We start from the raw sequence: 13,431 nt of genomic DNA on the forward strand, positions 1-13,431 counted from the left end.
TGATAGAGAAGAGAAGGGGTTGGGTAGATACCAAGTCTTTCAATGAGAGCTATTATTACTATGCATTTTTTCTTCAGTATCCAAGAAGTGTGCTATTTGTTTTGGAGAAATATAAGATGGCAAGATTCCTGGGTCAGAATCCAAGGTAGTGATCTGCCCATATGGACTGTCCCCGTACCTGATCAGAGTCCATCAGTTTGCCTTCATGCACAAATTGCAGAATTGGGACTGCATTTTATGCAACTCAATGGAAGGACAACAAATATGACTGGGAGTAAATTCAAGTTTTACAAAAAGATTGTGCATGGACTCCATTTTGGTATGTGCATATCTTGAGTTTCTGAAACACATAATTACTGGTTTTCAATCAGCCAGAGATTGGCTCTCAACACCAGTGATAACTGAAATGAATGTGGAGATTTCACAGATGAAAAACAGACTGCCACAAGACAGACAGGGATTCTAGTCTTATCTGTAATTTAAGCCATGCCATGGAAAACGTAGTTGAACGTAGTCATCTCAGAACAGTGACTCTGGCAGCAATATACCAGGAGTGGTATCCCTCGAAGGGCAGATAGGGAGCACTGCAGCCAAAACCGGAAAAAGGTAATCTTCCCATCCATTCCAGCCTACCGTAGACTGATTTCCTATAAAGGGGCTGCTGGCCCTGCCAAGGGCAAAACCACTTTCAGTGGCGGGATACCTCAGGAACCTGCACCCCAGAAGGTTTGGGCCGCATCTGCCTTTCCGTGCCTGTCAGGTTACCAGCACTGGAGCTAGCCTCAGAGGTGGAGCACTGTCAGCCCGCAGCTTCACAAAGAAACAACCAGTCCCGGAGCACCTTAAAGACTGACAATTGCACTGACAGAGCCGAGCTCTGCCGCGGAAGAGCAGCAGGGCTGTCACACGAAAGCTCCTCACCTAATAAATAAATGTGTCAGATTTTAAGGTGCTACAGGACTGGGTCCTCCCCGCCCAACGGGAGCGGGCTGTCAAACGCCCCCGACACGTGGCGGGAGGCAGAGCCCAGCCGCGCTCTGCTCCGCGCTAGCCCCAAGGGACATGCGTCGGCCCAACTTCCCCCCGGCGGCGGGCCTGCGCGGCGCGCGCCCAGCCGGCCACGATTGCACAAGTCGCGGCGGGGCGGCGCGGCGGATTCCTGGCGGCAGGGTCTGGCTGGCCGGCGCCAGGGCGGAGGGAGACGGCCGGCCTACAAGTCCCGTCAGGCGGCGGGCCGAGGCGGCCGGGGGAGGCCGTGTGCCGGTGCGGCGAGGGGAGATGCCGTCGGCGGGATCCGCCGAGGGGGAGGAGGTCAGCGGGGAGGCCCCGGAGCAGCCCGGGCCGGGCGCCCCCAAGCTGTGCGGCTATCTCCAGAAGCTGTCGGGCAAGGGCCCGCTGCGCGGCTTCCGCAGCCGCTGGTTCGTCTTCGACCCTCGCCGCTGCTACCTCTACTACTTCAAGGGCCCGCAGGAGGCGCTGCCGCTTGGCCACCTCGACATCGCCGCCGCCTGCTTCAGCTACCACCAGCCCGAGGCCGCCGCCGCGGCCGGGGACGAGGCCGCCGCCTTTGAGGTGCACAGCCCGGGCGGCGCCGTCACCGTGCTTAAGGTACCCCTCGCCCGCCGGGCCCGCTCGGAGACTCCCAGCCAAGGAGCGGCCCCCCGGGTGGCGCCTCCCCACCCAGGCCCGGGCTGAGCTAGGGCCCCTTCCGTTCCCGCAGCCCCCCCCTCGCCCCGCGATCTTTCCCGCCGTCCCCCGCCGGCTGGGCCCGAGGTAACGGCTCCCGGCCGCCTGCTCCCTCCCTCTGTGCAGCCCGCCAGCTACCCGGGACACCTGGGCACACTCTGGCCGTCACGTAGCAAAGGCGGAACTGTCCCCTGGAGCCGGACCTGGGCCGGCGGGTTCTCCTGCCACCGCGTTAGGACCTGCCCTCTGGCGTGCGCTAGGCACTGCCGCCCTGAGGGCTGCGCTAGCAACACCCCTGGGTGTCACTGCTTCGGTCAGGACATCCCGAGAGGGAATGCTGCACTGCCCTGAACACTGGGCTGTCAGAGCTATGGTAACAAAGGCTCTCCTGTCCCTGTACCTGCCACCCCTTGTGGAGGTGCGTTACCTATTCTGACAGATTGAGGCTCTCCTGTCCGCATAGTAGCAGTGTTGTGTGTGTAGCTCTCCTCTTACTCTTCGGTTTGTTATTGGATTGAGGCACAAAACATTTAATAACTTAATTTAAATGTAAAATTAAAACAAACCAACCATTGCTTCTGAGACTAGCTGATTTCTCTGAGTAGGTTCATTTTATTGCAGGATTAGGTTTACATTTCTGCTGCTCTCCAAATGCAATTTAAATGCTGAACATTTGGGTTTGCCTGGTAGGCTTTTTGCGTAAAGCTGGGAATTGGTAGAGTAGCTGTAAAGTACAGAGTGATAGGCCCACTCCTTCACTAAATATCCTACCCCAAGCAGAGAAAGTTTAACAACCTCCTCTTTTATCATGTCTTTTGTTAAACAGCTTTTTAAAGTCATGAGACAATATGGTCACAGTAAAGATCTATTTTTTTTCTTTTTCCTGTTGAGCAGTTGAAAAAGGCTCTTTAGCAGCTTAATATAATTTTGATTTATATATTTGTAGAAAATGAAGGCTCATTTTTAAATATGGAAAATATCCCATAATGGATCTTCATATATACATCCAGAACTTAAAAATAACCCATAAAATTTGTTTTTTCCTAAGAAATGAAAGGGATAATTTTCAAAACAGAGGCAAAAGTTATAGTCCCCAACTACTCCCATAAACAAACACTTTAAGTAAAATGTTTGTGGTACCTGATCTGATCCTGTAAGGGAACTGAGCTCCAGCGATTGATTGATTTTTGTGTCAAGACACTATTTCAATAGGATGTGGTTTTTCATTTAAATTAAAAATTCATGGAAAATATATGGCTTTAGGTTTTTGCTGAAGTTTTTATAGTAAAGGTGGATATTTCTGTATATGATAAAAACAAAAAAAAAAGTGCAACACTTTTTTCTGGGGAAAGAAATGGGATGTAGGGGAATCACTTCCTGATGAGCTCTAGTGAACTGCTTCTCTCAGGAGTGGAACTTAAATCTTATGACCTTGTGTGCATCCTTTGTTCTGTCTCATAATGAGGGACTTCATAGGTCTGTTCAGTTTATGTTGTTGAATATTAAAAAAGCTGTTGCCTAATATATGTAATCCTTATGTAAAGATCAAACAAACTTTCATACTGGAATGTTGGGGATGTTTTGAATGGAACTAGTTAAGATGGAGGTTTAGTTGCCTGAGGTGGTTTGTTAGTGTATGTTTGCATTAGAAGGTTTTTATTCTGTTTGTACAGCATGAGTCCTAGTATAGTGGGGTGCTTGCCCATGACTGTTGCTCCTTGATATTGTGGTAATACAAGCCATAAATAAGAATTCTGGACCTGGAACTTAACTGAGCTCTTTACTCTGATGCAAACAGAACAATAATACTTGAGAACTAAAATGTGTTTCAGCCAAGTTCTGCAGAAATGCAAATAAAGATAAACTGATGTTCAAAATACTGGTGGCCTGATCCATTCCTTGAAGTCAGTGGCAGTTAGATTGGGCTGTTACTGACTTTCTAATGCAAGATAAAAACCTGGGTGACTTAAGAAAAATTACACATAGGAGCACGAGGACCTTACTGTGGAAGCAAATCGAGTCAGTTGTAGCTTTCATCCTCTATCATGTGGTTCATTTTCCTTAGTTTGCTTCTTGTTCATAATTTTCCAAATCTCATTGTGCATTCTTTCCTATTCAGTATTTATAATCTTAGATTAGCGATAATAGTAAACATCCTAATCTGAAATGACTGTATTATTTGAGAACACATTATTACTTCAAGATGCTTCAGATTAGGTTATCTTTTTCAACACTTAAGACCTAATTCTCAGAGCTGCTCAGTATATGTAACTTAATGGGCATTGTGGGGTAATGTGCTCAATTACTCTCAGGAGTTTGTTTTCCCATTTGACAAACATTTTAAGTAAAATTGTCAGTCTTCATGAAATAATGAGCTCTAAATTGGGATTGGTCGGCCATCAGTAGTCCTTGGACAATTTGGAAATTGCATGGTGCTGGTATTACTCCTTATTTCTGACTGTTAAAATGCATTAAAAAAGAGGTTGTGAGAACTTGAAATGTTTTTTCCTTAATGTTACTTTTCTTCATTAGTAGTTATTGTAATTGCCACCACAGGCCCTTGTGGAGGACAGTGGGGAAGGTGGTTCTCAAAATAATCTATTAGTAATCCAAATTGTGTATTTAAAAAAAAAAAATCCCTGCTTTAGAATAATAGCGCCTAATCCTGCAACTGTGCCACCTGCACTTAATGCTATTGACTTAGTTGGATATGCAGGGGAGGGATAGCTCATTGGTTTGAGTATTGGCCTGCTAAACCCACGGTTGTGAGTTCCCTCCTTGAGGGGGCCATTTAGGGATCTGGGGGTGGGGGAAGGATGCTTGGCCCTGCCAAGAGGGCAGGGGACTGGACTGTGACCTCCTGAGGTCCCTTCCAGCTCTATGAGGTCTGTATCTCCATATATTGTATCCTATTCAAGAGTTAATGTAAAATTTATGTTTGAAGAGTTTGTTTCATAGAAAGGAGGAAATTTAAACCAATCCTTCTTTTCCCTAAATGCTGTATATGTTTCTTACCAGCTGTCACACTGTCTGGAATGGCACACAAATGTGACTGTTTAGCTCAGGACAGACTGTCAATAATCAGGACGGGCACCCCCCCACCCCTGAAACTGGTGATATAATCCAAATTTTGATTTCATCAAGCTAGTATGAAATGTGAACTTCTAAATCACTGTACCAGTCTTACCATGGAGTCATCAGGTGAGCAACAAGCAGGCTGCAGACCAGATGCGATTAGCTGTTGGCTGGTTGCCAGATAATTCGTTCACCCGCAAATCTGCAGTTCTGGCCACTTGCAGCTCCTGTTAGCTGTTTCTGGCCAATGGGAGCTGCTGGAAGTGCTGCAGATTGGAACACCATTTCCTGTAGCTCCCATTGTGTGGAAACGGTGATTCACAGCCAGTAGGAGCTGCGAGCAGCTGCACCTGCAGATGTGCAAGAAGTTGAGTGTCCAGTGGCCCACTGGGACTAACCCTGGCAAGCCATATCCAGCCTGCTGGCCACATACTGCCTCAGCCTGCCTTAGATACATCAGTTTCTTTTGCCACTGAGACAAATAGGACATACTGGTAGTCACTTACACCACAGATCATATCACGTTTTCTTAGTTTCTTCTTATCCCAAGACACCAGTTACCCTGGTATCTAGCTAGATCCTAACCCTAGGAGCCAGTTGTACAATATAGTAACTAAAAGTTCGTTAGCAAATAGAAGTTTAAAGCAATTAAAATATATTTATAGGTGAGTCACAATATATAATTCTGAATGGCAGTGGACTGTGTCAAGGGCTCTCTGGAAATCTAAGTACACTACATCAGTGGTTCCCAACCTTTTCAATAACATGGCATGCTTCAATGAGACAAACAATTCCACAGCACACCCACTTTTTCTGGCCAAATCGCTTGCTGATAAATGAAGAGCCATGGCAGTCAGGAGGGGGAATTGATGACACTGCACCAGCTAGGGGCTCAAGCAGCAAGGCTGCCTGAGTCCCAGCTGGCACAGGACTGTCAATTTGCCTCCAGCATCTGCTTTGCAAAACCTGTGTGAGGGGAAATTGGACAACTCTGCACCTGCTGGGAATAAGGTAACTTTACTTCATGAGCTCCCAGCCAGCTCAGGAGTTGGTCAATTTCCCCTCCAACTCCCCCTTGCAGTGTGAGCTGTAGGAATTGCCCAACCTTGCAATGGCTGGAGGCTCAAGCAGCAAGGTTGCCTGATTCCCAGCTGGTGCAGGAATGGTCAATTTCCCCTTGCAGAGGCTTTGCAAAGAGGCTGCAAGAGGGCAACTGACAAACCCATGCCAACTGGAAATCAGGCAGCCTTACTACTTGAGCCCCCAGCCATTGCAAGCTTGGTCAGTTTGCCCCCAGCAGCTGCTTTGCAAAGCCTCTGTGAGCAGAACTTGACCAACTGCATGCCAGCTAGGAATTGGGTAGCCTTGCTGCTTGAGCCCCCTGATGGAGCAGGCTTGGTCAGTTTCCCCTCACTGCAGGTCTTTGCAGAGCCAAGGGAGCTGGTGCAGGAAGGCAAGAATTGATGACCCCAAGCCAGCTGGCCTGATTCCTAGCTGGTGCAGGATTTTTCAATTTCGTTTCATAGAGGCTTTGCAAAGTTGCTGCTTGAGCCCCCAGCTGGCACAGAGTCTTCTAAGTGTGCCATGAAATGTCATCAGTCCCCCCCAGACCCCTTGACTCTGCAAAGAGTGGGGCAGGGGAAATTGATGACATTCCTGTGGCACATTTAGACAGTTCTTGCAGCATATGGGTTATAAATATAAAAATAAATATAGTTGGAGATACACATCTCCTGGAACTGGAAGGGACCTCAGGAGGTTATCTAGTCTAGTCCCCTGCCCTCTTGGCAGGGCCAAGCACCATACCTGACATGTATTTACCCCAATCCCTAAATGGCCTCCTCAAGGATTGAGCTCTCAACCCTGAGTTTAGCAGGCTAATGGTCAGACTACTGAACTATCTCACCCGCAAATGGTTGAAAACCACTCTACTATATCCACAGGATTCCACTTGTCCACATGCTATGCCCTTTTAAGAAGTCTAGTAGATTAGTAAGACATGATGTATCTGCAGAAATCATGTTGACTTTTCCACAATATGTTCACCTGTTTTTCTGACAATTTTATACTTTACTGTAATTTCAACTAATTTGCCTGATATTGTTAGACTTACTGCTCTGTAATTGCCAGGATCACCTGTAGAGCCCTTTTAAAATATTGGTGTGACATTGGTTATATTCTAGTTATTGGGTACAGAAGCACTGGGATAGGTTACAAACCACAGTTAGTAATTCTGCAGTTTCAAATTGGTGTTCTTTCCAAACTCTTGGGTGAATGCCATCTGGTCCCACTGACTTGTTACTGTTAAGTTTATCAGTTTGTTCCAAAAGCACCTCTAATGACCCCTTAATCTTGGATAATTCCTTATATATGTCACCTAAAAAGCATGGCTCAGTTTTGGGAATCTCTCTAACATCCTCAGCCATGAATATGAAAGCTAAGAATTATTTAGTTAATTATTTAGGTTCTCCACAATTACCTTATTCTTTGAGTGCTCTTTTAGCATCTCAACTGTCCAGTGACCTGCTTCTGATGTACATTACGAACATTCTAGTATTACTTTTTGAGTTTTTGGTCAGCTGTTCTTTAAACCCCTTTTTAGTTTCTTTTAAAAAATATTTTTACATTTAACTTCAGAGTTTATGGTCCTCTCTGTTTTTCACTTTTTAAATTATGCCTTTTTATCTCTCACTACTTCATTTACCTTTTTTTCCACAAACTTCATGTCACTCTTAATGTATTAGGTTGACACCTTCTCATGTACCCTGATGCTGACACCCTCTCATCCACCCGTTACCTTGTACATGGTGCTTTGATCAAAACATCACTATCCATCATGCTGTGACCCTGACCATATCTTCCTCATGGGTCACTATTGTTCTTGTTTTCTATAGGGGGTATTCTGGCACTGGAGTGTTCTGGTACTAACTTGAATGCATTTATCCATCATGCTGTCAGTTCAGACCCTGTCCTGAACCTGGCTCAGTATAGCTGTGTCTACACATGCACGCTACTTCAAAGTAGCGGCACTAACTTCGAAATAGCGCCCGTCACGGCTACACGTGTAGGGCGCTATTTCGATGTTAACATCGACGTTAAGCGGCGAGACGTTGAAGCCGCTAACCCCATGAGGGGATAGGAATAGCGCCCTACTTCGACATTCAACGTCGAAGTAGGGACCGTGTAGTCGTTGCGTGTCCCGCAACATCGAAATTGCGGGGTCCTCCATGGCGGCCATCAGCTGAGGGGTTGAGAGACCCTCTCTACAGCCCCTCAGCTCAATGGTGGCCGCGTGGAGCGGCCCCTTAAAGGTCCCCGCCCCCTCCCTTTCTGTGCAGGAAGCTGAGAGAGTGTGCAGGCAGCAGCAATAACACGCGGCCAGCCTGCACGCTCTTCAGCAGCCCCAAGAACACCCCAGCGCACCGATGGCCTCCCGGCAGCCCCCCCCAGCGCCTCCAGGGGACTCACCCCAAGGGGAGCCAGGGCAGCCAGGCTGGCAGCCAGGCTGGCAGGCGGCAGCGGGGCCCCTCCTGGACGGAGGCCGAGCTTCGGGACCTGCTGGGGCTCTGGAGCGAGGAGGAGGTGCTCCAGGTAATGGGGAGCAAGAGGCAGAACGCAGATGCGTTCGCTCGGCTGGCTGAGGGCCTGGCCACCTGGGGTCACCCTGCCCGCACTCCGGACCATGTCTGGAGTAAAGTCAAAGAGCTGCGGCAGGGTTACGCCCAGGCCCGGGATGCGGCCGGCCGATCTGGGGCCGCCCCCGTCACTTGCCCCTTTTTCAGGGAGCTCAGGGACATCCTGGGCCCCCAGCACACCTCCTCCCCTCCGGCCACTCTTGACACCTCGGCTGAGGAGCCCCAGCAGGCCCCGGAGCCGGAGTCCACCCCGGAGGTAAGCCCCACACCCCGGGGGTCCCCCCTGGAGCCCAGCCCCGGGGCATCGCAGCAGGAGAAGGAGGGGGACTCCTCCTCCACTGAGACGGAGCTGCACATCCTCCTCCCATCCCAGAGCAGCAGCTGGGCCTCTGCCCCCCGGGTGTCCCTGGACCGTGGGAGTGGACCTACAGGTATGTACCCCCCCCCGGTGTACACCCCCGGGGTTGAGGGGCGGGGGTAATAGATATGTGGCCAGGGCCCTCCGCATGCCCAGATGGCCATGGCCCCAAGGACAGCAGTGCCATGTCCCTCACAGGAGTGCATCAGCCCCTGCCCCCCCGCCCAGCACGACAGTGCCATGCCCCATCCCCGGGGCAGGGGGGAGTGGAACCTCTAGGGTCCCCCAGAGGGAGGGGGTGGGACACCACCCAGCAGCAGCAGCCGCAGCAGCATGTGATGGAGTAGGGGGAGTGCAAATGCAAGACTCAGGCTAGATATGAGCAACAAGCTGAATAGCTCCCAGGGGCAAAGGATGATCTTGGGGCTACAACTGGCAGGTGACACCTCTGCCCTGAACAAAGAGGAGGGAGGAGCCGAGCTGGCTTTGAATCGGGGAGAGGGGGGGCACAGGTAGGGGCTAGGGGAAAGGAGAGCTGGAAGGCAGCCAGCCTGAGGAGGGGGAAAGCTACACCCCAGAGGGGCACCCCTCGGGGTCTTCTCCCCAGGACGGGTTAGAAGGACCGTCTCTGACTGATGTACTGTCACTCCTGGGAGAAACTGGGCATCTGTGGCCTAAGAAACCTCTCCTGTCAGACCCTGCTGAGTGAAGTGAGAGTCACTCCCGCCAGGGGACGGGGTGCAGTGCAGGGGGACCCGTGAACCCCATCACAGCAGCTTCTCCCGGGGACGGGGAACCTGCAGCACAGGAATGGGGGGACAAGGGCCACGGCTCAGGGCCCACACTAACGCCTGTCTCCACTCTTCTTCCCCCCGCCCCGTGTTCCGCAGCTGCACCATCGGAAGGACCGGAGAGCGCCGGCGAGGCTTCAGTGGTCCCGGAAACCCCTCTGGGGCCATCGCTCCAGGCAACCCCTCGGCGGAGGACCGACTGGCCCCACGGCGGGCAAGACGGCGGACCCAGCAACACCACACACTGGCGACGGACCCCCAGCTGCTGACCATCCATCGTCGGCAGCTGGAGGTCGCGGAGCAGCGTCTGCGGGTGGAGCAACGCCACCTCCACCTCCAGGAGCGGGCGCTGGCCTGGCGCCAAGAGGCATGTGGGGGCCTATATGGATACCTTCAACCGCCTTGTGGTCTACCTGGCCCCCCATGCCGTGCCAGCCACCGCTGCGCCCACCCTGAGTGCTCCACCCGCCGCGCCGTCCACCGTCGCCCCATCACCGAGGGCTGGACCGCCGAGGGACACCTGGGGCCAGCTGAGACTCGCCGGACGTATCTTCCGGTCTGCCCGGCCCCCTGCCAGCCCCGGACAGGGCTGCGGCCAAGGCGGGGCTCCCAGCCGCCCATCCCCAGTGCCAGACTATAGGGGTGTGGGGCCCAGGACGTGCCCCCCCCGTATATAGTTTTGGGACTTATTTATTTGTGCCCCCCGTTTGCCCTGTCCCCCCCCCAAGTAAATAGTTCTCCCCTTCCTTGTAATCCCTGGTTTTCTCTTTTTTGTACATATAATATATGCAAACTTTTTTATTATTCACTTATATAATAGTTTAGTTAGAAGGTCTTGTGTATAGTTTGTTGTTATTAGTTAAAAAAACAGTTCAAAGAAAACCAGTTTCATTTCACTAACAAGTGCGTGCTTTTATTTGTCCAGGAAAAGTGGGGGGTGGGATGTGTGCTGTTGGGTGCTCCGTGGTGTGGGCATAGGGGCAGGGAGTGTTGTGGAGGAAGGAGGGGGCAGTGGGGGGCCTGGCAGAGTTCACCCTGCGGCCTCATCGAAGTGGGCCCGCAGGGCCTCCCGGACCCGGGTCCTTCGGGGTCCACCTGGCGACTGGGGGCAGCGGGTGGCTGGACATCGGCCCTGCCAGCCTCCACAGCCCAGCCCTGAAAAAAGGCCTCCCCCTTGCTCTCTACCAGGTTGTGTAGGGCGCAGCAGGCACCCACAATCTGGGGGATGTTGTTGGGGCCTGCATCCAAGCGGGTCAGGAGACATCTCCAGCGCCCTTTGAGGTGGCCAAATGAGCGCTCCACCACCTGGTGCGTGTGGTTCAGGCGCTGGTTTAAGCGCTCCTGGCTGTCAGAGAGATGGCCTGTGTACGGGTGCATGAGCCAGGGCCGGAGGGGGTATGCTGCATCTGCGATGACGCAGAGGGGCATGGTGGTGTCCCCCACAGGGATCTCCCGCTGGGGGATGTAGGTCCCCGCCTCCAGCCGGCGGCACAGGCCCGAGTTCCGGAAAACCCGGGTGTCGTGGGTGCTGCCAGGCCAGCCCACATAAATGTCCTGGAAACGGCCCCGGCTGTCCACCGAGGCCTGGAGGACCACTGAGTGGTAGCCCTTGCGGTTTACATAGCGTCCTCCACTGTGTTGCGGGGCGCGGATGGGGATGTGAGTCCCATCCAGAGCCCCGAAGCAATTGGGGAAGCCCAGCATGGCAAAGCCCGCGATGGTGGCATCTGGGTCCCCCAGCCTCACGAGCCTGTGGAGGAGCATGGTGTTCATGGTGCGCACGACCTGCAGGGGAAGCACATGGGAGAGCACCAATGAGGGGTGAGCAGGGTGTGCGTGGCCCTGCCCTGCCAGGGCCCCCCCGCCCCCCCCCATGGGTCCTCTTACCTGCATGAGGACAGCTCCGACGGTGGCCTTGCTGACACCAAACTGCTGGCCCACGGATCGGTAGCTGTCTGGAGTGGCCAGCTTCCAGACAGCGATGCCGACCCATTTCTCCACTGTGAGGGCACGCCGCATGGCAGTGTCCTGGTGCCTGAGTGCGGGGGTGAACCACTGGCACAGCTCCATAAATGTCTGCCGGCTCATCCTAAAGTTCCTGAGCCAGCGGTCGTCGTCCCACTCCTCAAGCACCAGCCGCTCCCACCAGTTGGTGCTGGTGGGGTAGCTCCACAGGCGGTGGCGTGTGAGGGTGGGGGGGTCGGGGTGCTGCACGGTTGGGGATTGAGTCCTGCTCCCCTGCAGGCTGCTCCTCCTCCGGTGTGGCAAGGAGGTGCTCAGCTGCCTCCTGGATGGCATGGATCAGGGCAACCCCTGCTCCTGCAGGGAGGGCTGGGTGGACCTCTGGCGGCGGCTGCTGCTGCTGCTGGGGGTCCATGACTGCGTCGCCCGAGGTCTGCGTGCCTATGGCTCTTCAGACCGCGTGCTGTGCAGGCTGTGTGTGTCTGGGAGGAGCCCTCTAAGGGAGCGGCTAGCTGTTGCCCCAGAAGCGCTAGTCCGCTCTGTGACCCTGTCTGCAGCTGTGCCTGGCATCCCTATTTCGATGTGTGCTACTTTGGCGTGTAGACATTCCCTCGCAGCGCCTATTTTGATGTGGTGCTGCGCAACGTCGATGTTGAACATCGACGTTGCCAGCTGTGGAGGACGTGTAGATGTTATTCATCAAAATAGCCTATTTCGATGTCTCCACATCAGGAATAGGCTACTTCGAAGTAGGCTTCACGTGTAGACATAGCTTATGTCTGTTATTGGTGGGGAATGTGTTGATACTAAGATACCATGGAGTTTGTGAGGGACGATTAACAAATATCTCAGGCAAAACTTCCAGAGCATCTCTCTGCAGGATTCAACTGACATCTCTTTTGAAAGAGGCATGCAAATGAGGTGCAGATTTACATATCTGGCACTCCATTTGCATATTCTTTCAAAAGAGCTTCTTTGAAAGGGAAGAAGGGTTTCCTCAAAGATAGGGTCTTCTGTCAAAAGAATAGGCAAATGAGTTGCCAAATATGTAAATCAGCATCTCATTTGCATTTTCAGTTTCCCTGATTTGCATGCCTCTTTTGAAAGAGGCATGCAAATGTAGACCCAGCCACTGTCTGTCTACGCACTGCTAGGCTTGCTGACATAGACACAGCCACTCGCCTTTCTTTCTGTGAACTTCCTCCCCTCCCCTGGCCTTCCCTCTCCTCCTCCTCCTCCTCCCCCATTTCCCCCCTCCTCAGCTCCCTGCTGCAGTCCCAAAACCAGAGCCACTTACCGTGCATCTCTTTCTTTGCTTCTTGCTCCACATTGAGCTACTGTTGAGACTCACCATTTGCCTCCAGACTTGAGGACAGTTCCTGGCTGCCTGCCACACCAGGCAACCCCCTGTGACTCTTCATCCTTTTCTAGTTCCACCACTTCAGCTGCGTCTACACGTGCACGCTACTTCGAAGTAGCGGCACCAACTTCGAAATAGCGCCCGTCGTGTCTACATGCGTCGGGCGCTATTTCGAAGTTAACTTCGACGTTAGGCGGCGAGACGTCGAAGTCGCTAACCTCATGAGGAGATAGGAATAGTGCCCTACTTCGACGTTCAACGTCGAAGTAGGGACCGTGTAGACGATCCGCGTCCCGCAACGTCGAAATTGCTGGGTCCTCCATGGCGGCCATCAGCTGGGGGGTTGAGAGATGCTCTCTCTCCAGCCCCTGCGGGGCTCTATGGTCACCGTGGGCAGCAGCCCTTAGCCCAGGGCTTCTGGCTGCCTCTGCGGCAGCTGGGGATCTATGCTGCAGGCACAGGGTCTGCAACCAGTTCTCAGCTCTGTGTATCTTGTGTTGTTTAGTGCAACTGTGTCTGGGAGGGGCACTTTAAGGGAGCGGCTTGCTGTTGAGTCTGCCCTGT

At 52.5% G+C, this 13,431-nt stretch overlaps 1 protein-coding gene across 2 annotated transcripts in view; it reads left to right on the forward strand.

Annotated features, from left to right (window-relative positions):
• The first annotated feature begins 740 nt into the window (after positions 1-740).
• TBC1D2B (TBC1 domain family member 2B) overlaps positions 741-13,431 on the forward strand; it is an 81,429-nt gene continuing 68,738 nt past the window's right edge. The window contains exon 1 of one of the 2 annotated variants that reach the window (XM_075006870.1): positions 741-1,608. In XM_075006870.1, coding sequence (XP_074862971.1) covers positions 1,063-1,608 — 546 coding nt within the window. In that variant the 5' untranslated portion in view covers positions 741-1,062. The remainder of the gene's footprint in view (positions 1,609-13,431) is intronic. The other variant, XM_075006868.1, reaches the window with a different exon arrangement.

This window comes from Carettochelys insculpta, chromosome 12 (genome assembly GCF_033958435.1).
Source record: "Carettochelys insculpta isolate YL-2023 chromosome 12, ASM3395843v1, whole genome shotgun sequence".
Lineage (NCBI taxonomy): Eukaryota > Metazoa > Chordata > Testudines > Carettochelyidae > Carettochelys > Carettochelys insculpta.